This window comes from Ahaetulla prasina, chromosome 5 (genome assembly GCF_028640845.1).
Source record: "Ahaetulla prasina isolate Xishuangbanna chromosome 5, ASM2864084v1, whole genome shotgun sequence".
Lineage (NCBI taxonomy): Eukaryota > Metazoa > Chordata > Lepidosauria > Squamata > Colubridae > Ahaetulla > Ahaetulla prasina.
Window position 1 is genome coordinate 56,236,882 of NC_080543.1, and position 26,493 is coordinate 56,263,374.

Below are 26,493 nucleotides of genomic sequence, written 5' to 3' on the forward strand. Positions count from 1 at the left end.
AGGAAGGAAGGAGATTATAGTGAGAGTGAGGGAGGGTCTCAGGGAAGTCCTGCCTTAGTACTTGTCCACCATAGATGCTCCCGACATGAGTCCTGTGTCATACCCACCCTGGCCACGCCCATCCCATCCCATCCCAGCCATGCCCCTGATCCCTGATCCCCAGTCCTCCGAGGTCAAACACAACCCTGATGTGGCCCTCAATGAAACCGAGTTTAACATCCCTGGTCTAGATTGATAGAAGAGAATATTTGAGGTTCAAGACTGAATTGTGGGGTCCTTGTAGTCTCTCAGCTTGGTGGTTTTCTTGCAGACATTTCATTACCAAACTAGGTAACATCATCAGTGCTAGCATCATCAGTGAGAGCACCAAAGACCCCACAGAGACTGGATTTTTAACCATTCAAACATCTAATGTATTTGTTCGAAACGTGTTTTTATTCTATCTGGCCCATTCCATTTTGACACCTGCCCTAATAAAAGAAGGTCCAAATGTATTGCCAGCTTCTCCATCTCGGAAAGAGTAAGACGTTCACATTCTGCTTTCTATAATTGTTTCCAAAGATCGGCCTTTAACTTAACAGGATGAAGCCCCACCCCCTTTTATTCAGAAAAATACTTATGAGGCTGAGAAATACTACAATCAGACCGTCTTCCAGTCCAGTGCCCTCCATTCCTTGTTGAAAGCAGCAGTGTTTGTAAGAAAGATACACCACGATAGCCCAATGTTATTTGTACATTGCACTGTCTAAGAAAGTGAGTTTCCCCTCAGTTGCATCTGTTCAGAAGAGTAGCTCTTTCGAATTTCCAAAGCGGCCAAAGGATTTTAGCTCAAGGCGCAGCCTAACATTCAGTTCAATGTTCGTTTACGTTCCTGTCAAACGCTCAAGGCTTTTATTTAACCTCCCGCAACAGTAAAAGGAAAACGCTCGTGAAAGAGAATAAGAGAAGCGCGCTCCTCTCTACTTTCCATCATCTATATGTGAATAAAGGCTTCCTTGAGAGGGTGCTGGGCACATCCTAGCTTTGCAGCCCGTCTGGTCATGTGACGTGACGCTTTTGGGCAAGGCCACAAGAGCAGCCCGAAGTTACGGGCGCTAGTCAATGGCTGCTCGTATCGCTTCGGAAGAGCTCTTAGGTGGGACGAGGCATGGAACGGGCGCGCCTATGGCTTGTGGCGGCAGCCGTGCTGGGAATGGGGTCGAAGAGCACGGGTAAGTTGGTTCATCTCCCTCTCCCTCTCTTTCTGATCTGCTTTCAATGCCGGCTCGCAAAGAGATGGGATTTGGTGGCCCTTTGGGATGTTATGTTCCGAATCGAAGGTGGACAGCAGCAGGGATGAGTGTCTCTTATTCTGGGCTCGGCCGTCAGCCCCGGGGAGACAAAGAATAGAATAGAATAGAATAGAATAGAATAGAATAGAATAGAATAGAATAGAATAGAATAGAATAGAATTTTATTGGCCAAGTGTGATTGGACACACAAGGAATTTGTCTTGGTGCATATGCTCTCAGTGTACATAAAAGAAAAGATACGTTCATCAAGGTACAACATTTACAACACAATTGATGATCAATATATCAATATAAATCATAAGGATTGCCAGCAACAAGTTATGGTCATACAGTCATAAGTGGAAAGAGATTGGTGCTGGGAACTATGAAACGATTAATAGTGACCCTGAGGCAAAGTTGATAGCGCTTCCGCTTTATCGGAGATAACAGTCTCGTCTCTTGGGATAAGAAGAGGGACATTCCGGAACGAGAGCGGTCGTTTCCTTGCCCAGCCTTTGAGAAACAGCGTGTTGACCAGCTAACGTACCGAAGAACTGAGCTCAACGGAACGGAGTGTGTTTTGAAAAGAAAAGGAGATGGGGGGGGGGAAAGGCCACGAAGAAATAATGGCCCTTTTCAACCGTACCCCCCCCCTTGTCCTTTATCTCACTGTAGTGAGAAAAAATACCAGCCTGCCCACCCCATGAATAAACCACACCATCGGAGTATCAGCACTTGTTAAGCATAAAGGCTTATCTGAAGGAGCAAGTGCAAAGGGGGCAGGATTGGAGCAGAAGGTTGAGGGAGACAGCAGATCCCAGAGGAGGATGAAGAAGAGGCTTCATAGACAGCAGATAACCTTTATCAGGCCACATAAACAAACTCCCCCTCCCCACTTTTGTGTTACCTGGCTGGGAATTAGTACCCTGCCCAAGCAGAGAAAAAGGCTGGTCCTTCATATTGGAAAGTCTATGGGTCTCCAATCTTGGCAACTTTAAGCCTGCGGACTTCAATTCCCAGAATTTCTGGGAATTCTGGGAGTTGAAAAAACCAGGAATTCTGGGAGTTGAAATCCGCCAGGCTTAAAGTTGCCAAGGTTGGAGACCCATGCTCTAGAGCAAGGTGTCCAACTTTGACAATTTTAAGAGTTGTGGACTTCAGCTCCCAGAATTCCCCATCTGGCTATGCTCAAAGTGCTGCTGCCAGATCAGTTTATCTCCTTGGTTAGACATTGCATTAAATTTTAGTTTGAACATTGCTTTAAATTTTAGTTTGGACTGCTGAGGCTCCAAGTCTGTTTCTGTTTTCAATCCCTACTCTTAAAAGTTTAAGGCAATAAGAATAAACGTCAGTGGATTCTTTTTATCTTTGGAGACTCCAGTATTTACTTTCTTTTACTCGCTCTCTACTTCCATACAAGTAGTTCTCCACTTACAACCATTCATTTGGTGGCAGTTCAAAGTTACAAACAGCACTGAAAAAAATGACTTATGTCTGTTTTTCACACTTGCAACCATTGCTGCATCCCCATGGTCACGTGATCAAAATTCAGATGCTTGCAAACCGGTCTATATTTATGATCGTTGTAGTGTCCCAGTCTGTTGGAGATCACCCTTTGCAATCTTCTGACAAGCAATGGGGAAGCTTAGATTCATTAACAATCATGTTATTAACTTAATAACTGCAGTGATTCACAAAAGGATTTATAGCAAGAAAGGTTGTAAATTGGGGGCAAAACTCACTTAACTGTCTTGCTTAGCAATGAACATTTGGGGCTCAATTTTGGTCATAAATTGAGGATTAACTGTATCTACAAAGTTTTCTGCCACATTGACCATCTTTCAAGGAGACAGTCAGTTCCAAAATCCTGGTGACCAACTGATTTCAAAAGTTAGGGTGACCAAGTCTGTTTTTTAGGTTGTTTTTTAGACAATTTCTTGAGGGTGGCAACACATCACATGGTCCTATATCTGTTTCTAGGCCATTGCAAAGGCAACTTCTGTCTGTCTTTTGCTGTCGCACATCAATAATAGAATTCTGTGACTTAACACGAGCTCTGTTGCAATTTTCCTGTAGTACTTCATTTGGCTATGGTTCAGTCTAAAATTGCTTCAAGGATTTGCTTAACTTGTAACTTCCTTTTCAGCAAACATTATGATTTTGCTATCTTGCTATTGCTACATTCCATGCTTCTTGTGTTAGCCATGAATTAGCATTAATAAGAATAACTAAATTAAGAATGTAATCCAAATGTGTAGATCCTTTCAGAGCACCATGATGCTACTTTGAGAGAATAAATGCACTGAAGTGAACATTGAGGTTTTGTTTCTATGACTTTTTTCTATTGTACCCTATGACCATCATTTGTGTTACACTGAGAGCATATGCACCAAGACAAATTCCTTGTATGTCCAATCACACTTGGCCAATAAATTCTATTCTATTCTATTCTATTCTATTCTATTCTATTCTATTCTATTCTATTCTATTCTATTCTATTCTATTCTATTCTATTCTATTCTATTCTTTATAACCCTGTGTGCTGACTGCTTAGGTTCCTCATAGTCCCATGGATTGGAGTTGCATAATAGTTAAATGACTAAATCAGAGGCCCTTGGCTTATTGCTTTCTCTCTACTTTGCCTTCACTGTTTTCAACAATGACTGGAATTTCCCATCACATGTAAAAAAAAAATCAGAAAATCATCAACAGGAAATAGCTTAGTGGGTTATAGATACAAAGCCATCATTGGTGAATTTTGAATTATCATTATTATATACAGGTAGTCCTTGAGGTACGATTTAATAGAGGCTGTACCATTAGGATTGTAAATCAAAATTGTCATAAAATGAGTCAGATTGATTTTTTACATTTTTACTGCATTTGTTAAATGAATCAATGAATCAACTGGGGTAATAGAAAAGGTGAAAAGGATAAAAATAATAATATAGCCACATAATATGGGTAAATATAATTAGACATAGAACAATACTGTGAGAATTAGGTATTCAACAGAGTGATGGCATGAGGGGAAAAACTATCCCTGTGTCTAGTTGTTTTGGCATATAATAGCAGTGTCCTGAGGGGAGGAGTTGAAGCAATTTATATTGTGAGGGATTTGTAGATTCTTTCTCAGCCTTCTTTCTGACCTGCACAATATACAAGTCTTCAATGGCAGACAGGCTGGTTGCAATTGTTCTTTCTGAAATTCTATCTATTGGAGGCTGTACCTGTTCTATTTACTGTATTTTTGAGACTAAAAGACACACTTCCCCCCCACCAAAAAAGTGGGTAGAAATATCTGTGCGTCTTACAGAGTGAATGTTGCCGAAGCCTGCCCACCCAACAGCCCCCACCCTTTGTCCTCTGCCTCCCAGCAATTTGCCTCCTTGCAGCAAACTGCCTGGTCAGCTTCAGCACAGCCTGATTTAGCACGAGCAGCTGATTGGCGGTTGGATCAACCTCCCGCAATACCACCAATCAACTGTTCCAGGCTGCAGGATTGCCGCCACCCATCAGCACTGTTGCCACCCATCACTGCTGCCATCTATTGCTGCCTCTGCATGCTCCATTTTTGGACTCCGCGCATCCTGCTTTCAGCCTTCGCCCGTCCCATTTTCAGCCTCCGCACATCCAGTTCTTGGCCCATTCCAGGTGGCGGGGATCACCGCCGCCACTGTCTATCCCCACTGCCTGGAATGGGCCAAAAACGGGATACACAGAGGCCAAAAATGGGGCGCACAGAGGCAGCGATAGGTGGCAGTGACAATGGGTGGTTACGATCCCCACAGCCTGAAACAGCTGATCAGTGGTATTCCAGGAGGCAGATCCAATCACCAATCAGCTGCTTGTGCTAAATCAGGCTGCTCTGAAGCTGACCAGGCTGTTTGCTGCAAGGAGGCAAATTGCTAGGTGGCAGGGCAGATTTTTTTTTCTTGTTTTCCTCCCCAAAAGCTAGGTGTGTTTTATAGTCTGGAGTGTCTTTTTTTTAATTTTTTTTATTTCCATTTTCCAACATCATATTTATGTACAGTCTGTTGTCCATCATGAATCATTAATTTTTATTTATTGCTGATTCGGGCCTGCCCGACTGCCACTTCCTTTCTTCACCACCTCTCTCTACCCTCTACTACTTTCCCCTCCTTCATCTCCTTCGCTTTACTACTTCCTCTCCTCCTTCTCCACTCCTCCCTTCTTCCACCCTTTCTAACCTTCTTATTCCCCTCCTCCTTCTCAACTCTTTCCTACCTACTTTCTTCCCTCCTTCTACTCCTCTCTCCCTTTCTTTCTGAAATAGCAGTCGGGCAGCCCCAATATCATTTCAAATTTTTATTTCATATCTTCAATCATTACTGTACATTAATAACCAATCCATGTATCATTTCCCTCCTTCTCCTCCTCCTCCTCCTTCTCCACTCCTCCCCTTCCCCTCTGGACTTTCCAGAGCAAATACCAGGTATTATGACCAACAATCACAAGCTAAAGTACACAAAATATATATAAACTCCCACCCCTCTCTAAAACTTTAAATCCCCTCACAATAAGAATAAAGAGATAAGAAAGAATAAGAAAAAAGAAAAAAGAAAAAGAACAATACCAATACAATCTTCCCTTCACATATTACTTCTTCTTACAGTCCATTTTTAAAATTAGTCCATCTTCTCAAATTCAAATTTTCTCCACTTATATATTCCTTCAAATTTCATAAGTCCATTTCTTAAATTACAGTCCATCTTCTCGAGCTCAAATTTTCATCACTTATATATTTCTTCAATTGTCATAACATTTATTGTCCAATCTTCCAATATTACTCCATTAGTCAAATATCATTACGAATAAAGTCTCTCATACAATATTTCCAACTTAACTTCATAACTTTTACTGTCTATAATGTATCAATTAAAACGAATAATCATTTAAGTTACATCCACAATATAACAGTAAACAATTAACATCATTACATCCACATTATCTAAATTCATAAATTTTACTTTCCATCCTTCACAATTAAATAATATCATCCCATAGGTTTATACCTTACAAATAACAAATAACAAAAATCCTATAATTTATATCCTAAACAAATCAATTCTAGAAATTAACCATAATCATCATATTCACATCTTAAACATTCCCCCCCTCTCCTATTCTATTTTCCATCATCGCCAAACCAGTTAACTTAGCATCTAACAACAAAGGATTCCCACTCTTTAAAACATTAATATAGAAATGTCTTGCTTTCATAACTGTACTAAGAAAATACTTTCTACCTCTAAAATTCACTGACAAACCCATTGGAACTTCCCATCTAAAATATATCTGATGTTTCTTAAACTCATCCACTAAAAAAGCAAATTCTCTTCTCTTTCTTAACATTTTAGGAGGAATTTCCTTCATCATTTTTATAACTTGTCCCAATATTTGAAATTTATTTTTATAAAAGGCTTGCAAGATTTCATACCTAACCTTTTTAGTTGTAAAATAAATAACCACATCCCTCGGTAATCTATTTTGTCTTGCCCACCAAGAATTAACACGGTAAATTCTTTCAATATTAATCTCAAAGTCTTCTGGCTCCACACCCTTTATCTGAGCAAAAGCTTGCATAAAAATCTCTTTTAAATTTTCCTTCCTACTTTCCCTCAACCCCCTCACCCTTATAGCATATTCCATTAATCTATATTGTAATATTACTCTTTCTTCATCTGCCCTATCTACCTTTGTCTGCATATCTTCCATCCTATTATCTAAGTTCCAATTGTTTTGATTCTTTTGAATTTCCTCTATTTTCCTTTGCAACTCTAAATTAGCTTTATTAACTTCTTCAAAACTATCCTCCATCTGAATACAAGACCTTAATATTTGCGAAATTGCATCCTTTACCATTTTCATTTCCCGCTTCTGCTCTTCCACCACTTCCTTAAAATCCAATATCTCTTTCTCTATTTCATCAAATTTTTGATCTATTTCTGAAAAACGAGTCTCCAGAAACTCCTGTAAAAAATTTCTTAATTCTTCTTTAATTTCTTCTTTTAATTTTCGTATCTGAACTGAAGAAATTTCAAAGTTTTTAGTGGCTTTTGGTACTCTTTGCTTAAAAGCCATTTTTAAAAATATATAATCTACCCAGTAACAGAGGACAAAAAGAGGTTAAAAAGGAAAGATTCAAAAAACTTTCTTCTAAATCACTATAATCCCAAAGAAGAAGAAAAAATATAAATCATAAAATTCTCATTTCTTCCATTTAATCAGTATCTTCTTGTATATCTCCTAGTTCCACACTAGCTGTTAATAAGCATTTCCTTAACTTTCATTTCCAATACACAAATCGCCATTGCTTGCATTCCACAAAACGCCATTTGCATTCTTCTCTCCTATCTTCGCAACAAATGTATCCTCTATTAGGGGCTTGCAGTCTTCTTACAAACAAATGCTAGAATTCCAGTTTTTGCTCTGTCCGCGTTACAATCCATCACAAATCAATTTCTGCCGCGGAGATTGGACACTACGTTTTTTTCCTGCCAAAAGGCAGATACCCTCCGAGTCTGGAGCTTTTTTCCAGGCTTTGGAAGGAGCACTTCCCTCAAGCCTCCAGAAACTTTTCTGGGGCTTCTCTGGGTGGCTCAACTTCAGCCTGAATGCTCATCTCTCCCTCTTTGCCCAAGGGGGAGATTTACAAGCTGCCGGACAGCTGATTTACAGTGTCCTGGCAGCTCTACAGACTACGGGGTTAACAGTCTAAAAAAAACTGCCATCAACGAAGCAGAGCCAAACCGGAAGCCTGTCTGGAGTGTCTTATAATCCAAAAAATATGGTTGCTATACCAAACCAGACAATTAATGAAGTATAAATGACAGGCTCAATAATTCCTCTATAGAACTATCAACAGCTCCTGGGGCAGTCTGAACTTCCTAAATTGACAAAGGAAGAACATTCTTAGTTGCGTTTTTGTAATGATAGTTCTAATCTTAGGTGTCTATTTCAAATTCTAGAAGATTATAGAACCCAATAATGCTTCTATTTCTGGTACTATGCTATCAAATATAGTAAGTGGTAGTCTTCCTAAAATCCACACTCATCTTTACAGTTTTAATCATGTTCAGCTCCAGATTGTTCCAGCTGTACCACAGGGCCAGTTGTTCAACTTCTTTTCTATATGCAGATTCATCACCAGCTCAAATGAGACCAATGATTGTTGTATCATCTGCAAACTTCAGTACTTTAACAGAGAGTTCTTTTGGGATGGAATCATTGGTGTAGAGAAAGAGGAGCAGTGGGGAGAACACTTAGCCTGCAGGACACCTGTGTTAATCAACCAGGTGCTTAATGTGATTTTCCCTAGCTTCACCTGTTGCTTCGTATCTGTCAAAAAGCTAATCACCTAAAAGTATGGACTGGTACAGTTAGCTGAATCAGTTTGGAGTGAAGAATTTCTGGAATGATGATATTGAATGCCAAGCTGAAGTCTACGAAAAAGACTCATGCATAGGTCCCTGGGGATTCAAGATGTTACAAGATGTCATGCAGTGCCATATTTAAAGCATCATCTGCCAATCTACCGGTATTTATTCAGTAGGCAGACTGCAAAGGATCTAACAGTTGTTCCATAATGATTTTCAGGCAGGTCAGGACTAACCTCTCAAAGGTCTTGATAACTACAGATGTCAGAGCAACCAGTCTGTAGTCATTCAGCTCCTTGATGGAGGATTTCTTGGGAACCGGGATGATAATAGAGTGTTTCAAACAAGAAGGGACATAGCACATCTCCAGTGATCTTTAATAGATACAGGTGAAGATGGGGCCAGTTGTTCAGCACAACTTTTCAAGCAAGAAGGAGTTACTCTGTCAGGGTCTGAGGTTTTTCCAATCTTTTGTCTATGAAATAAGCCTCACACATCTTTTTCTAAGATCACCAGAGGTGCAGCAGCCCCCAACCTTTTCTAAGATTACTAGAGCAGTGGCCCCCAATCTTTTGGGCACCAAGCACCGGTTCCATGGAGAGACGTCTTTCTGTCGAGAGATGCCCCCTCTGGTCCGTGGTTTCATGTGCTACCTGCATCCTGTGGATGGGGCTTTGCTTATTTGTGCAGCCCGGTTTCTGGCATGCTGTGGCCTGGTGCTGGTCCATGGACTAGGGACTGGGGACCCCTGGCCTAAAGGGTTGGAGATAGGTGTAGAGATTTGGCTACTTTGGGTGAATCTGAGGTGGGAAAGATAACAAACAATAGTTGACAATTATCTCCTCTCAGGTATATATGTGGATTCAAGCAGCATGGCTTTTTGTAATTGACAGCTGGCAATTTTGTCAATGCACAGCTTTTCTGCTCTAAGGCTTTTTGGTATGAAGCCATCATCCCAATAACTACTAGGACCACCACTGCCGGTTTATGCCATGAACTTACAGTTTTATTTTTCAGATCTTGATACTTTGTGATCTTCTCCAATTATTTGTGTGGTATTCTACTATCCCTTAGTATTTATCCACACTGTCTTTTCAACCAGTTATGTCTGGTGTGTTATAAGCAAAGACTTTTATCAGTTTATATTCAGAAATCCCATAATATTTTACCCTGCTCATTTTTCACTTTTACTATGTTCTTTTCTAAAATATTCACAGGTTTAACATGTCTGGAACACCCACAAAATGTTACCATCAATGTTATTAATGCAAATATTACACTGAAATGGGACTGGGATAATCCATGTGGCCTCAATGTAACATTTTCAGTACAATACCACAGGCAAGTATACATTTTATCCTGTTTTGCAACACTTTTGAACAGAATTCTATTTCGGTTAAAATTAGGCAGATGCAGCATATAAAGTGTCATATAAAGCAGGAATAGTAATGAACAACACTGTACATGTAGATGTGTTCTTGATCCTTTCAAGGCAGGCTTATCTGGTTTTTTAAAAAATAAAGTTTATTTTTTATATATGGGGCAAGATAGAGTGCTGCAATAGGAGATATTTCCATAATTTTCCATTGGTCAAGGAATTCCAGCTGGCAGAGTCCAGGAGAAGGGCCTTTTCTGCCCTGGTTCCTGCCCTCCAGAATACAGTGTCCTGTCCCATCCTGTCCCATCCCCCCTCCCCCCACCCAGGTGAGATGCACACCCATCCTTTTGGCCTTCTGAAAGGGCTTAAAGACCCGGCTCTGCCAATGTCCTGGGACCCTAATAGGGGTATGGAGGTGTTTAATGGATTAAGACAAGACCTCACTTCCTCCCCATGTGAATCTTGCTCCTTTTCTCTCTCTATTGGTCAATTTTAATTCAAACTTAATCTTACTATTTATTGTTTTAATATTTCATACTGGCATTTTATTAAATGATTGTAAGTTACCTAGGATCTCTGTTGATGATATGGGTAGCATGTAAGTTTAATAAATAAACAAACCTTCTGGGACCAACGTAAATGTAATAACATTCTTGCTTTTGTTTGAATGACTGGTTCCCAGCATTTTGTTTGAAAATGTGTCCAAGACCTTTCGCTTTCTTTTTGCAATTATTCCAGCCACTCTGCAATCTGGGCAGCTGTTCCTCAATGTCAGAATATAATCGTCACAGAATGTGATCTCTCGTCAACAATTCAAGATTATTTAGCATCTTATAATGTAACTGTAAGAGTGAACACTCTGAAAAACCACTCTCCTTATGCCTTTTTAGAATTTACTCCTAATCTAGCAGGTATGAATCTTTGCCTTGTTTACTCACATTAGAAAACAAAGTTGGTAATTAAATATGCATCTTTATTTTACTTGTCTCAACAGGCAACAACAGTAACTTAATGATTTTGCTTGAATTTAGAAGCTAAGTTGTGTCAGACCTTATTAGTAATTGGAGAAGAGGGCAGACATGACTTCCCTCCTCACGGCAGGGTGCCAGTAAGAAAATAGATTTTATTGTGTGAAAGTTCAAATCATTCTCCTGAAGTTTTGTTTTGCAAAGTTCCTGATGAAAGAATTTTCTAATACGCATTGGGCCTTCACATAATAAAACGTATTTTCTTATAAGCATTTGAAATGTTCTCTTTCCTTTTGTTTCTGGTTAAAACACAGAGAAATCTTTTAAAAAATCAAGGCAATAGCAATTCTCTTTCGCACTGTTATCAGAGACACAAATGGTTTCTGTGGGGTTGTTAGGAGTTGAGCTGAGTTGAAAGCATGTGCACCACTGCCTTTCTATTGCTACATAATGATCAGGCTTTGCCATATGATGGGTTTCTATTAGAGTTATTAAAGAGTTTTCCATTTATTAGAGAAGCTTGTCCTTTCTTCTTGTTCCACTATTATACAGTAGAACTTCGGAATTTTCAAGAGATGCTTTGAGGATGAATTTTTTTTATCTTTCTTAGAAAGACAGAGAAATGAATAGAGGAGATTAAAAAAAAATTTCTTTGGCAACTACTCATTATTTATATGTTTATCAGACACCTTACTTTTGGACAGATTATCAAGTCCTTTCTCCTACCCCATTTTTTATCTTTTTACTACTGGTGGTAACCCTTCTCTTTTTACTCACTCATGATCTCTTAAGGCTAGAAAACTCACTCACTCAACATCATTTTTCAATAATTTTATATTACCCACCTTCCTTTCATGCCAGATTCTCTTCCTCTTTGATATACAGACATTTCCCAAGAGCTCTTAATCTTTAATTTAAAAAATAATAAATGTCACAGAAGAAGCAGGCTCTTTTCTTCTGTCTAACCTGCATTCAAAATCACAGTACCTCTTTCTGCAAGAAATGTGCTATTGCCGTTTTCTTAATTTCTTAAAGCATAGTGACAAACATCCATATTTCTTCCTTCTTGGGCTAACATCAGAGGAAAATGAGACAGAAAGAACGTCTCCCAATGTACAGCCACAGTGCACTCTGCTAATCTATGCTTTGGCTCTTGTTATTTAACTTTAATGCTAGAGAATTTACAGAATAAAGGCTGGAGTACTTCATGCTCTCAAATTAAAGTTTGCAATTATATTTTAAATATAAAAATAAGTAATATATAGAACAGGGGTAAGATGCCTGTCAGGCAGGGGTGAAATGCTACTGGTTCGCACCGGTTCAGGCGAACCGGTACTGATAAAAGCTACTGGTTCAGTCGAACCAGTAGTAAAAAAAAGCTACCGGTTCATCCAAACCGGTATTTCCAACAATCAGCTGTGCTGTGCGATTTATATTTGCTAGACAGCAGGAAATCCTGCTTTCTAGCAAATCTAAATCGCGTGGCACAGCTGTTCCCCCCCTCGCTGTTCTATTTACCTTGTTAAGCCTTCTTTTTCCACACAAAGTGTGCATTTGGTGTGCACTGTGCATGTGCGCACAGCTTGCATTTGGTGTGCACTGCACATGCAGCATGCTTTTGGCATGTACTGTGTATGCACAGGCAGCAAACCGGTGGCAATCCATGGAGGATTTCACCACTGCTGTCAGGTTTTTGAGATTACATTTAACTTTCTATGGGAAATACATACAAGGAGATTATGAAGTGGTGGACTCTATTGTGCATGCTCTGTTCTGAAAGACAGTTGGGGGCAGGGTTATGTTGTATGCTTTGACTTTATTAAAAATACAGTGTTAAGGTATCTTCTGTCATTTTTATATATGCACTGTCTCACAATGATAAGAAATTGGACTGCAAACTTTGGACCTTTGTATCAGAAGTCCACAGTGAAATTACTTCCAGAATCATTATGGGTTACATTTGTTTTAACATCCATTGTGAAAGAGACCAACACTAATTATGAATATTGTTCAATAAAACATGGTTAAAACAATCTATGGCTTAGCATGATGTGTGAACATGGTATTATGATCAGAAAGAGTAGTTCTGATAGGCTTCCACTGAAACCTGCAATGATGGGATGATAAAAGACATCTCTTTTAAAGGTGAAATGAAGCTCTTGCCCAGAAGTGGATGAAGCCAAACTACCTCAACCCTTCATGTCTGAATAGAATTTGAACCTACTTTTTTTTTGGTCTTTGATATTTCTTACCACACAATGTTAGTTGTCAACACATTTAATTAGCACTTTTTTTACAACTAGCAAGCTTCCAGTTTTTATGGGGGTTCAAACTAGTTCTTCTCCCATCTTACTTTTGTCATGGCCCCCCGACTCAGACTCTGAAGAAACTGCTCCAGCTGAACCAGTGGAATGTCAGCCTCAGAGGCCCAAGGCAGGAATCACTTGAGGCTGATCAAGTACAGATACCATTGGACCAGCTGGAGCAGTCAGATAATGGTGGACAACCTTCAAGCCCTTGGACTTGGTGAGTAGAGCAAAGAATGGAACAAAGACACTCAATGAAGTTCCTTGCCAAGCAAGGGAGTAAATCCCTTGATTAAAGACTGCTGGCTGGAGCTTGATTGAAGAAGTAGCCCTGACACATGTTTCTGTCCTAGAAACAACTGTCAGATCTCTTGCTGTGGTGTCTCCTATAACCCTGATTTTTAGAACAGCTGACAAACCTGCCTTGACTCCCTGAACTTCACAATGAATTTGGCTCCCCTTTTGTATGTTCCTACTGAAAATGAAACTACACAGGCAAGCTTGATTTACATTCCTTGCCTTGCCTGCCATTATCTATTCAGCCTTGAGGGAATTGCTATTTTCACCTAGGAACGGAATGGGTTTGAGACTGAAACCCGAAACAGGACAATTTTGATCCTTCCCTTTTTAAAAAAATACATTTTTCTTTGTGCCTTGTGGAAATAGCTGATTGTCCACAATGGCAACCATTGAGTAGGATTGCCAGGTACCATATTCCAAAGCTGCTGCCCTTTTTCTACCAGCTGTCTTTCTTATTTGTGACCTACTCTAACCACTTGAGGCAGCCATGGGCAACTTATTTTTTCCTAGACCCTTCTTGGTGATTGGGTTCTAAAGTCTTTATTGCTGCCTTCTAAATAATTAACTTGCCTTTTAATTTCCTAACTGTTTCGTGGCATAAAGAAGAAATTTATGGAGAACCAGGTAAAGATATCCAAGATGCTCTAGTAGAAATGAAATAAAGGAGAACTCAGTGATAATTCTTGGCTATTGCTAAGGATGTTTGATACTGTCACTGACCTTAGTCCCATCCTACTTTCTTTAGCTACTATTAAGCACAATGAATTATTCTATTTGTTGAAAAGTGGAGGAGCAGGTGAGCAAGAAGAACTATACAAGGACAGAAAATAAGGTATGGCAATTGTTATTGCTGTCATCTTGGACCAAGATATAGGTACTGCTTCTAAGCAAAGGCATTGCAAAGTTTTGATTAAAAAGGCTACAATAAATATTTAGTTGTCATTTGTTTTTAATGATATTATGTTTCAGTCTGCTGAACTGGAGACAGTACCTATGGTTGGGTTCACACATTACAGCATGCCATTTTTTTTAACCATGATTTGTGGACTAATTCATAATCACTTGTACCTTTGGCATTCCACTATGCTGCAAACAAATCATTTCATCTTACTTTATTTTTATTTCAATGCTTCTCATGAAAAACTTCACAGAGTAAGAAAGCGCCTAAAAAAAACCTACCTCTAAAATAACCCATATACAGATTCGGAATTATGCAACATATATACACAAACACATGTCTACCAAATTAAAATCTTCAGTTACAACGTTCTCTCTTCCTATGCTTAGTGGCATAATGTGGATTGCTGTCTTTACATTAGGATGGGAAAGAATAGAAGGCTCTCTATGGGGAGGCAATTAGGGCATGAGAGCAATAATCAGAATGTCAGCTTCTGAGACTGTCAGTCAGATGGCTTTCTTCTGTAGACAAGATCTGGAGAGTATGGACTATATTCAATCTGATTAGATAGGCAAATTACTATGGGATGAGGCAATTCCACATATAACCTTGTCCAGAGCTATACAGGGCCTTAAATATAATTGACAGTACTTCCAAACCAATCAGCAACCAATGCAGCTACTGAAATTATGTGGTTACCAAAGGGTATTGTATTGTAGGAATGATCTTGTGCAGAGGTGTTAAGCTCACGGCGTCCTGGGATGTATCGTGACTTTTTCCCCGTTCACTAAACTGGGCATGGGCATGGCTAGCGTGTGATGCATCCGGCCTGCGGGCCACGAGTTTGACAGCCCTGATCTTGGGAGACAGGGCAAAGAGATACAGCCAAGGGAATGTTTAGTTAAGAGGCAAGTCTATGGTTTTCCTGGTGATCATTAATTTCTGGGCTGTTCTAGGGAATGCAAGTTGTAGATGCCCAACATCAGTTTGGGGAATTCTATTGCAACCTTAGTAGATGGGCTGAAAAACCCTGCAAGGATACTGATAGGGAAGGGGAGGAATGGGACACAGTAGTAAGTCCAATGCCCCTTTAGGCCTAACCACAAATAAGTTCATAGAATTTAGGAAATAATGCATCTTGCTGCCAATATGGATGAGAATAGCTATCCCACCCTTTTCTATCCTAGGAGCTTGTTGATCGAAAGGTTGGCAGTTCAGCAATTCGAATCCCTAGTGTCGCGTAACGGGGTGAGCTCCCATTACTTGTCTCAGCTTCTGCCAACTTAGCAGTTCGAAAGCATGTAAAAATGCAAGTAGAAAAATAGGGACCATCTTTGGTGGGAAGGTAACAACGTTCCGTGTGCCTTTGGCATTTAGTCATGCTGGCCACATGACCATGGAGAGGCTTCAGACAGCGCTGGCTCTTCAGCTTTGAAATGGAGATGAGCACTGCCCCCTAGAGTCAGGAACAACTAGCACATATGTGCGAGGGGAACCTTTACCTTTATAAATACTTCAGAGCAGGTACTATTAATCTTTTCTACTGATATTTTAATCTGTAGCTCAAGTGGGTCCTCCAGGAGTTTGGTTTGAACGAATAAATGGAGATGTAAAAATCAATATTTTACATCCTGAGGGAGATCAAATAAAAATGTGGATGCTATATATATTAACATATCAGCTAACTATCTGGAAAAATGCAACCCGCTCTAAGGTAACATGTGTTTTTTCTTATATAATTAATATTTGCTGAGATATTTGTGTGTGTGTGTTTGTGTGTGTGTGTGTGTGTGTGTGTGTGTGTGTGTGTAGAAACCATTGTGATAGAAGTATAAATGAAATGGGTTTCTACATTTCTTTCAGAAATACAATTTTTTCTAAAGTGTCTTAACTATTCGCTCAAAAGTTGTCTTGAATTCTGGAGCATTTTTAGTATATAAAAATAAGAGCAAACCTTATTCCCTTCTGGGATTAATGATGTTACCTAGTTTGGTAATGAAATGTCTGCAAGAAAACTATCTAGTTCAATGAGCATCAAGGATCCCAGAATAGCTTTTTATTTTAGTATACAAATGTGAGTTTCAATAGAGCTACATTGTGCTTGATAACTTTCTTAAATTACCTATGAGAATTAGGTCTGAAATTACTCAAATATTCAGCATGTATATTTCCTCCTTGATTCTTTCCTGCTAGCTGGTGGCATAGAGTTTGTAACCATGCAGGAGTTCATGGCTTCCATGGTTAGCATGAATCTATCCCAAATCATTGGTGGCGTAATACAAATTAGAGTTGCACATTAGACCAGTTTTTCCCTCCTCAGGACCAGTTGATCAGGTAGAGGAGGACATTAACATCAGTATGTTATCATGGACAGATCACTCTACAGTCTTCCAGAATGTTGATGCATCTTCCCCTTTGAGGAGATAGGGCCTCATCCAGACAACTACTAGACCTGGCGGGATTCCAAAGAGATTGTGGGTATCTAGTGGATTGTTCAACCAAAGCCCTAATTGCCATCTAGAATGGGTAGGTGGCATCATCCTAGTGTGATCTCAATCTGTTGTGTCTTGCCCGCCCTCAGAGCAGCCGGGGCCTTCTTATCTGCTCCCGAACACGGAGGAATGTATGCCTTCCAGCCCCAGTCCTGGCTCCATGCCCAGACAAACTGCAGAAGAAGGAGCATCTCCCTGCCCCAGCCCTGACTCCATGCCCAGGCAAACGGAGCAGCTAGACCCCTCCCCCTCCTCCACAGCAGGTGAGCCTGAGGAGGGTTTACTCCCAACAACAGCTGATTGGAGTAATCCTCGCATCAGAAGATTGGATAGGCGGAGGCAACAGAAGGAAGGGAGGGGCAGGCCTTAATGAGTGCTGAGTCATGGAGCCACACCCCATGGCCTATATAAAGGATCTACTTTCTGGCAGTCTCTGAGTCAGGCAAAAGTCGAACTTATCTTGCTGAAGTCACTTACTGGTCTCCTGCCTGCTCTGAGGACTTTGCTAGGACTTTGGGCAGAGCTGCAGAGGCAAGCCTGATTCGGATTTCCCTGACCCAGCCGTCAGCGGAGGAGTGGGACACGACACAATCTTTATCCCAATCCGGGGCACACCTTTGTTTACTGAGGAGCTTTGGGAGATGACAGAAAAGACTCCTGTGGTGATGTTGGAGGAGGACGTGGAATGAGTCTGATCAAATATGGATAAAACTTCATATTAGGGATTATCTGGTGGCATAAGGGTGCCAGAACATCAGTGTTTCTTCACTCTTATTTAATCTGTAGATAGCTGTCCAATATTCTTGTTAGGGTGACCCATGCCCTACTGGACAGGGACAGACCATAGGACAATCTGCAGGGCTGCTGGAAGAAATATTGTGGCTGTCTACCAGGTAAAGTTTTTCAGATCCACTATGACTTAGACTCCAACTGGGCAAATGCAGCCAATTTGCAAGGGACTTAGTCTTGTGGAATGATCTGGGATGAGTTTTAACCAATAAGACTGCTTGGATCTGCATAACTTCATAAATATTTGAGTTTTTATTATTTTTATGCACTCAAATTTATATCATTCTTGCTATATAAAGAAAAATGATTGGTTGTTTTTAGCTGTAATCAAAGTTGCTTCCCAATTCATATTTTTATTGAAGAGCAGAAAGATGTTGGAGTGGAAGAGTGAAAATTAGTTCTGTGCTGTGTTTCTGTGTTCAGAATTGCCCAGTCTTCTCTCCCCATACTGTTGATTTTTCCATAAGGGAAAAATACAAAATACGTACATCGCTTTTGCCCTGCAGTGGCAGATGGCATTTTGATATGAGAAATAGTAAACACTTCTGGATTGGGATAGCTGTTCTGCTATGAACAATATGGGAATTCTACTTGGAAGATAGATTAGATATTAACTGCTCTCATCAGTGCCTCCCTTCCAACCTTACAATTCGAAAAAGGTAAGCAGTGACATCCCTAGGAAGAGACCTGAGTGTCATCATTTTGCCAACTGATAAAGGAAGATGCACAGTAGTCCTGAACACATGACTACAAAGTCAAGGTCAACAGTTTACTAAAGGATACTGCTAAGTATGAGGCTTTGAAGAGAGATCCTGCCAGCACTTATAAGTTTATGGATTGCCTGCAACAACTATTGAAGGACAGTGATATTGACAAGTCATAATACGCCTGCCTTTGACCTGGGGAAACTGCTCCATGCATATATGGATTCCCCAAAATACAGAAAGAAGGAACTCCATTCAGGCCAATTGTCAGCAGCATCAACTCAGACACTTACAACATTGCAAAACATCTAGCTACCTTATTAGCTCCTCAGGTTGGTAACATCACCCATCACACCAATAACTCATAGGACATAGTCACCAAAGTTCAGAAACTAAACTGAATCCTGATGAAACAATGATTTCTTATGATGTCACTTTTCACCTGCATTCCCACAGCTGAAATAGTCACAGGGGTGAGGAAACTACTATAAGCAACACATTAGGTGACAAAACCAACCTTTGCCCAGACTGTATGTGTAATATGCTTGACTACCATTCTATTTCAAATACCACAAAGATTTTTTTTACATAGAAAAGCACTGCTTTGCTATGAGTTCACCTGTTGTCTCCCATTGTGGACAATGTCTACAATGAAGAAGTAGAATCATAGAACCTTCTTTCACAGGAATTCCACCCATTCATTGGTATAGATACATGGAAGATACCTGGTCAAAGTTAAAACATAGGAAGTGGAAGCCTTCACTAAACACATCAATATGTGGAAAGCAACATTAAGTTCACACCAGGGGATGTTAAGGGACATAGCCTGGCCTTCCTGGCTGTGCAGTGCATATAAGAAACCGCCACACAGAGATCAATATTTATCTTTTGACTCCCACCACCCATTGGAGCACATATTGGCAGTAATCCGAACCTTATATCACCGGGCTGAAAGTTTGCCCACAAGCAAAGAGGGAAAACAAAACAAAAACATATCAAGGAAGCACTCAAAACTTGAAATTATCCCAACCGTGTCTTTGGCAAATCCACAGAAAGATCTAGTAGGAACATCTTCACTACACACAGAGAAGGAGAGAACAACAAAGAGAACATTCTCTGCGCATTTGGAGAGGGATGAAGCGATTTTCTGAATTTTCTACACCAGTATTTTTCAAGTTTGGCAACTTTAAGATATCAGCTTACCCATGTTAAGCCAATAACATATCTTAATTTTCTGCAACAAGAATTGTCAACAATGTCGTAGTATTGCAATAATAGTAATACAATTACTACAATAATAATAACTAACAATAAATTCATTTGTCTCTAGGAAAAAACACAATCTATTTTTCCAGGTGAAATCATTTATGATCTTGAACCAGAAACTACTTACTGTTTGAAAGTTAAAGCACATATTGATGATCACTTTTCTATTTACAGTCCCATGCATTGTATACAGACTTCTAAAGGTATGTATTTCTATGTGTTCATTTTAAGTATGGAAATCCCTTGAAACCTGCTTTTTTTTTAATGCCATTTTATTTACAATAATATGGCATTTAGAATCATGTTTTCTTCCCTCTAGTCCACTGTAATCAAGATATGGGAAAGGAGTTAGTCTGACTACCTTACCTATTTCCCTTTCTACCAATCTTTCTTGGAGATTTCTCTAATACAACCATCAAAGTGGATAAGGAGTGTCCCTTAAGGCCTGACAAAGGGACAGGGACAGTTGGTAACTGTGGTATATTTTATTAAGCCAAGAAAGTAAAAACTCAGCAGCTCTCTAATAATATATTTCTTAATAGGAGCTAGATGGCTGTTGAAGAGTGTATACTATTTATCTATTTTCTTGTCAAAAACTAGTGAACAAGTTTAGTAAAGCCTAAATCTAGCCAAAATGTGAAATTCTGAAAAGGAGATAGGCTTCCTTTGTTTTCTGCAATATTGTAGAAATCTGATGAGAACAGGAATTTGCTGGTATGGGAGAACCTGCCTTTAATATGGTATATAATGTAAGAGGCCAACACAACTCTTGCTTCCTGTTTAATTGGATTAGAGATTTGTATTTAGCTCTCCATTCTTGCTATTTTTTTAAAAAAAACTATTTCTATTTTTTTTCTCCTTTTAGTTTGGATTGGACTACCTCGTCCTAAAAATCTTCAAATTTATAGCTTGAATATGAAGCATCTCTTATATTGGGATAATCTATATAATGAAAATGTGAGCTTCATAGTACAGCTGCTTCCGTAAGAATCCTTATTATGTATTTCTTATTTTCATATTGTATCTCATTTCTATTTTTATTGTTTTGAAGCTTCGCATATGTGTGCATGCTGAAATATTTGAAGATTAGGGTGGTGCATACGTACAGTGGTGGGATTCAGCTATTCGCACCACTTCTGAAGAACCGGTTGTTAACTTTCTGAGCAGTTTGATGAACTGGTTGTTGGAAGAAATCATTAGGGCAGAGAACCGGTAGTTAAATTACTTGAATTCCACCACTGCATACGTACAAGAATTGCCGTAAGAATGATGACAGTGAAATGACATCATTGGTGGGGCCAAAGGGTGTTTAACTGATAACAGACATTATCTACACATATAGAATAGAATTTTATTGGCCAAGTGTGATTGGACACACAAGGAATTTGTCTTGGTGCATATGCTCTCAGTGTACATAAAAGAAAAGATACGTTCATCAAGGTACAACATTTACAACACAATTGATGATCAATATATCAATATAAATCATAAGGATTGCCAGCAACAAGTTATAGTCATACAGTCATAAGTGGAAAGAGATTGGTGATGGGAACTATGAAACGATTAATAGTAGTGCAGATTCAGTAAATAGTCTGACAGTGTTGAGGGAATTATTTGTTTAGCAGAGTGATGGCCTTCGGGAAAAAACTGTTCTTGTGTCTAGTTGTTCTGGTGTGCAGTGCTCTATAGCATCGTTTTGAGGGTAGGAGTTGAAACAGTTTATGTCCAGGATGCGAGGGATCTGCAAATATTTTCACGGCTCTCTTCTTGATTCGTGCAGTATACAGGTCCTCAATGGAAGGCAAGTTGGTAGCAATTATTTTTTCTGCAGTTCTAATTATCCTCTGAAGTCTGTGTTTTTCTTGTTGGGTTGCAGAACCGAACCAGACAGTTATAGAGGTGCAAATGACAGACTCAATAATTCCTCTGTAGAACTGGATCAGCAGCTCCTTGGGCAGTTTGAGCTTACTGAGTTGGCGCAGAAAGAACATTCTTTGTTGTCCTTTTTTAATGATGTTTTGATGTTAGCTGTCCATTTGAGATCTTGCGATATGATAGAACCCAGAAATTTGAAGGTTTCTACTGTTGATACTGTGTTGTCAAGTATTGTGAGAGGTGGAAGTAGATTTCCTAAAATCTACCACCATTTCTACGGTTTTGAGTGTGTTCAGTTCCAGATTGTTTTGGTTGCACCACAAGGCTAGTCGTTCGACCTCTCGTCTATATGCGGATTCGTCATTGTCTCGAATGAGACCAATCACTGTTGTGTCATCTGCGAACTTCAGTAGCTTAACAAATGGATCATTGGAGATGCAGTCATTGGTATACAGAGAGAAGAGAAGAGGGGAGAGCACACAGCCTTGGGGGCCCTGTGCTAATTGTACAGGTATTTGATGTGATCTTGCTTAGCTTCACCTGCTGCTTCCTGTTTGTTAGGAAGCTTGTGATCCACTTACAAGTCTGTTCCGGTACCTGTAGCTGGTTTAGCTTAGTTAGAAGAATGTCTGGAATGATGGTATTGAATGCTGAACTAAAGTCTACAAAAGGGACCCTTGCATAGGTCTTTGGAGACTCAAGATGTTGTAGGATGTAGTGCAGAGCCATATTAACAGCATCATCTGTTGATCTATTTGCTCGGTATGCAAATTGCAAGGGGTCTAAAAGCGGATTCGTGATGGTTTTCAGGTAGGAAAGCACTAGCCTTTCAAAGGTTTTCATGACTACAGATGTTAGAGCAACTGGTCTGTAGTCATTCAGTTCCTTGATGGTGGGCTTCTTCGGCACTGGGATGATGGTAGAGCGTTTGAAGCAAGAAGGAACATAGCACATCTCTAGTGATTTATTGAAAATATGGGTGAAGATGGGGGCCAATTGGTCAGCACAGACTTTTATGTGACAGTTTATATGACAGTTTAACATATTCCACTATTTATTTTCCTGTCAAAGGCAGAAAGATTGAACTACTTTTTGGTTAGAGTTGGAATATAATGTGCTGATAAGTATATTACATTCAATTAACTTTCTATTCCTATAGTAGATACCAAGCCCGTCATTCTCTTGATATTTCAAAGGACTGGAAAAATGTATCTGAATGTGAAAATATCCGAACTACATTTTGTGATCTCTCTTTCATTGGCTCCAATGGAATTTACTATCTCCGTGTGCAGGCAGTAGATAGTCATAACAAGTCACCTTGGTCTAAAACCTTAGAATTTAACCCTATAGAACAAAGTAAGTTTCACTACTTACATCCATTCTGTTGTTGCTTATGAATAATACAGAAATACTTAATATTGTTCATCAAAATTTCTGTAGTGCAGCTTGTAATTAATGTGTATGTTTGTGTATGCATACAAAAACATACTTCTTAAAAGCTTATTGTAAAGCACAAAATAGCTTTATATCATAGCAGAATTTTAAAACAAGTATAAACTCTCCTTAACTAATATGCAAGATGGGCAGCCTATGGTCTTAAATAACTTATTTGAGCTCCTCCTGGTAAGCATGTTAAGTGAGGATGACATTTCCTGACTACTTTAAAGGAAAAGAAATGTGGTTGGTTGGATGGTTAGGTTGCTTCCAGACCCTGAAGTGCCCATTCCCTTAAAAGCCCTCATACAAAATGATTGAATCATAATTTCCATTTGGGAAGGAAAATCATATTCTCCCTTACACTCTACCTAGCAACTCAATTGGACACAAAGACCAGGCAGAACAATAAGACTTGAATGAATACCAACCCACTCCAGTTTGAAAATGGTTTCTTAATTGCCTTAATATCAGAATCCCTCTGAAGTGAATGGAAATGTGGTAGCAGTATTTCACTATGAATTGCTCCTGCAAATCTTCAGTTATATTCAAAAGGGTGTACAACTATCCTACAGGCAGAGACTGTTTAAAAAGTGTTTTGTTTTGTTTTGTTTTTTAAATCTGTTTTGAAATAGAAATTTTGCTTTAGTTTTAGAGTTTTAGCTTCCAATGTTAGGCATGTTAAATGTGTAATAAATATAAAATTATTTTAAAGATAAAATGGGTCCACCAACTGTTTCACTCAGTGCCAGTGAGGATTCAATTAATGTTTTCATCGCTCCTCCTGAAGAGTCTGAAAACAGCCCAATGAGTGATACATACAAGCTGACTTACAACGTTTGGTATTGGACTTCATCTATGGAGGTAACCTTTTTATTGTTCACAAGCAAATACACATTTGTATCAAAGCCTTTTACCTCATATTTGATAATTTTGCTGCTTTTGCAGTCCAACTGGACCATTTGAAAGATGATGAAGAAATTACTGGCATGCACTAACAGAAATGGCAAAATACAGCTTTTATCTTCCACTTGAATTACAGCATTTCAAAACTGAGCCCAATAAAATAACTGTTTGTATGTGTAGGTATATGTATGTCCTGACTCATTCTTAGATATTTTATAGTTCACTTGTGCAAAACATCCTGTCATTGGACTCCTCTTCAAAGTATTTTATGGATTTTGTTTTGGAAGACACATTCAAATTGTATGTTGTTAAAAACCTGCCAACAATGCAGTGCATTCACCCATACTTTTTCCAGATAACATTTTCACTAAAGAACTGAGCCACACAACAGTAGTTTTCAAACTACTGAGCCACAAAAATGTGGCTGTTTTTAAGAGCTGCTGTATTTGTGCTTCTGTATTTTCTCCACATATTTTCAAATAATTTTCAAGTTATGTACAAGTATAGTTAATGTATCTTTTTAAAAATGAATCCTTAAATCTTAATGTATCTTTTAAAAAAGAATCCTTAAATAATATAATACAATTTTGTCTTTTCAGTTCAGTATCTTCAAGTGGAAAGTATATCTTTGTCATCTGTGCTTTCTTCAGGGGCATTAAACACAAAAGTGTCATCTCAAATACTGCTAACTAGGAAATAGCACCAATGACAGTCCATCAGTTGTCATCAGTATTTTCCTATTCTTCATATTGATTGACCCATATTTCTGCAATTATATTGTATATTGCTTCTAATGATAAAAATATTTTTCTCATAATTTATTACAATTTAGTTATTGGTCTGGTTTATCTATGTATGTATTCCCTTTCATGTTTTTTTGCAGAAGGAGCTCAGACGTAAACCATTACAGTTTATTATCTCAAATCTGATCTCCTCAACATTATATTGCTTAAAAGTGCAAGCATTTTCCGAAACATTTAATAAAAGTAGTGCTTTCAGCAATGAAACTTGCATTAAAACAGCCAAAGGTATGTTAACATTTGATTTGGAATATCTCTGCTCGCATTTTTAGTATTTATATTATGTCTGTTAGCAGTGGTGAAATGTAAAATTTGTTACTACTGGTTCTGTGGGTGTAGTTTGGGGGTGGTGGTGGTAATGTGACTGTATGGGTGTGGCCAACTTTTTTTTTTTAACTTTTAAAAGCATTTTTTCGACCTAAGAAAAAGTGCATTTAAAAGTTTTTAAAAAACCCTCTGATGATCGTGTGGCTCAGCTGGGCATGGGCGGAGGGGGGGGGAGCAGGGATTTTTGCTACTGGTTCTCCGAACCACCCGCCACCATTGCTACTGGATTGGGTGATTCAGTCCAAACCGGCACCATTTTACCCCAGCCTATTAGGTATATTAGGGTTTTGAAGTGTAAAATTACATTCATAACTTTTAAAAGAACTGCAACTTCAAAATATTCACAGACTTGAAAGCAGATTTTTTTAAAACAATATTGCTGTGACTCTTTGGAATGGTTTTGAGAAAGTTTCAAAAGGATTGTATTCATAATATGGCAGATTCAATAAGAAGCTATTTTCAATCTTGCGTTAAAAGCATATTTATTAGAAAGCAGATAATCATTTTATTTGAAGCTTTTATTGAGACAAAATTGTGCTCTCAGAGCCTATATACATTTGGATGTTCTTATTTTTGCATAAAATAATTTGTTAGTCATAAATAATTCTGGGAAAGGTTAAAGGTAACTTTTTGATTCTCTCATAAATTTGAATGGTTGTTAAAAAATTGACTGTAAATTGAAGACTACCTGTATTTTGCCAGACGTCTTTGGAGTTGTGTCTGGTCCCTTTGTTAGTGATATTTCAGAAGGAATTGAAAATTTAATTCAATTAAATTTCAGACTTGGAACTGCCTTTGTTTCTTATATATGTTTTTCAAGCTACTTTATATTAGGTTGGGAAGATGGATAATATTTTACTGTATGGCTTTTTTTGTGTGTTTTCATACATTGACCAAAGTGTGATAGTATGAATGCTATAAAAAGCTGTGAGTAGCTAAACACTGCTGCTGGTAAACTTGCTATAAAATTACGTTTACATAAAAATATAATGTAAACCCTTCCTCTGTTCTACATGATGAATACTTGCTTCATGAGTTATTTCCATGGGGATGAGACTCTGCTGATTTCTATTGACGGAAGGGAAATAATTCCATTGAGTTTCATAGAACTCCTGATAGTAACAAGGCTAAAATGCTGAAATTAGGTACAATGGAGGTACTGTATCTTTCGGACTATAAGATGTACCTGCCTACCTTTTTAAGGCTTTTTTGGCCCGTTTTTGGGGCTTTTGGGATCCATTTTTGAGGCTTGTTTTGGCCTATTTTTGGCAAAAACTGGCTGAAAAAAACCTCAAAAACGGGCCAAAAAAGCTCAGAAAATGGGCTGAAAACACCCCCAAAATGGGCTCAAAAAGGCCTTGAAAACAGGCTGGAAAAAG

At 38.9% G+C, this 26,493-nt stretch overlaps 1 protein-coding gene across 3 annotated transcripts in view; it reads left to right on the forward strand.

The window, feature by feature from the left end:
* Window positions 1-1,036: 1,036 nt before the first annotated feature.
* The window catches only part of IFNAR1 (interferon alpha and beta receptor subunit 1), a 28,795-nt gene continuing 3,338 nt past the window's right edge, over window positions 1,037-26,493 (forward strand). For 2 of the 3 annotated variants that reach the window (XM_058185376.1, XM_058185379.1), the window contains exons 1-9: window positions 1,038-1,211; window positions 9,889-10,012; window positions 10,788-10,960; window positions 16,084-16,235; window positions 19,837-19,975; window positions 20,638-20,755; window positions 22,807-23,003; window positions 23,797-23,945; window positions 24,871-25,015. In XM_058185376.1, the coding sequence (XP_058041359.1) occupies window positions 1,148-1,211; window positions 9,889-10,012; window positions 10,788-10,960; window positions 16,084-16,235; window positions 19,837-19,975; window positions 20,638-20,755; window positions 22,807-23,003; window positions 23,797-23,945; window positions 24,871-25,015 (1,261 nt within the window). In that variant the 5' untranslated portion in view covers window positions 1,038-1,147. Of the gene's footprint in view, window positions 1,212-9,888; window positions 10,013-10,787; window positions 10,961-16,083; window positions 16,236-19,836; window positions 19,976-20,637; window positions 20,756-22,806; window positions 23,004-23,796; window positions 23,946-24,870; window positions 25,016-26,493 lie in introns of all 3 variants that reach the window. The other variant, XM_058185377.1, reaches the window with a different exon arrangement.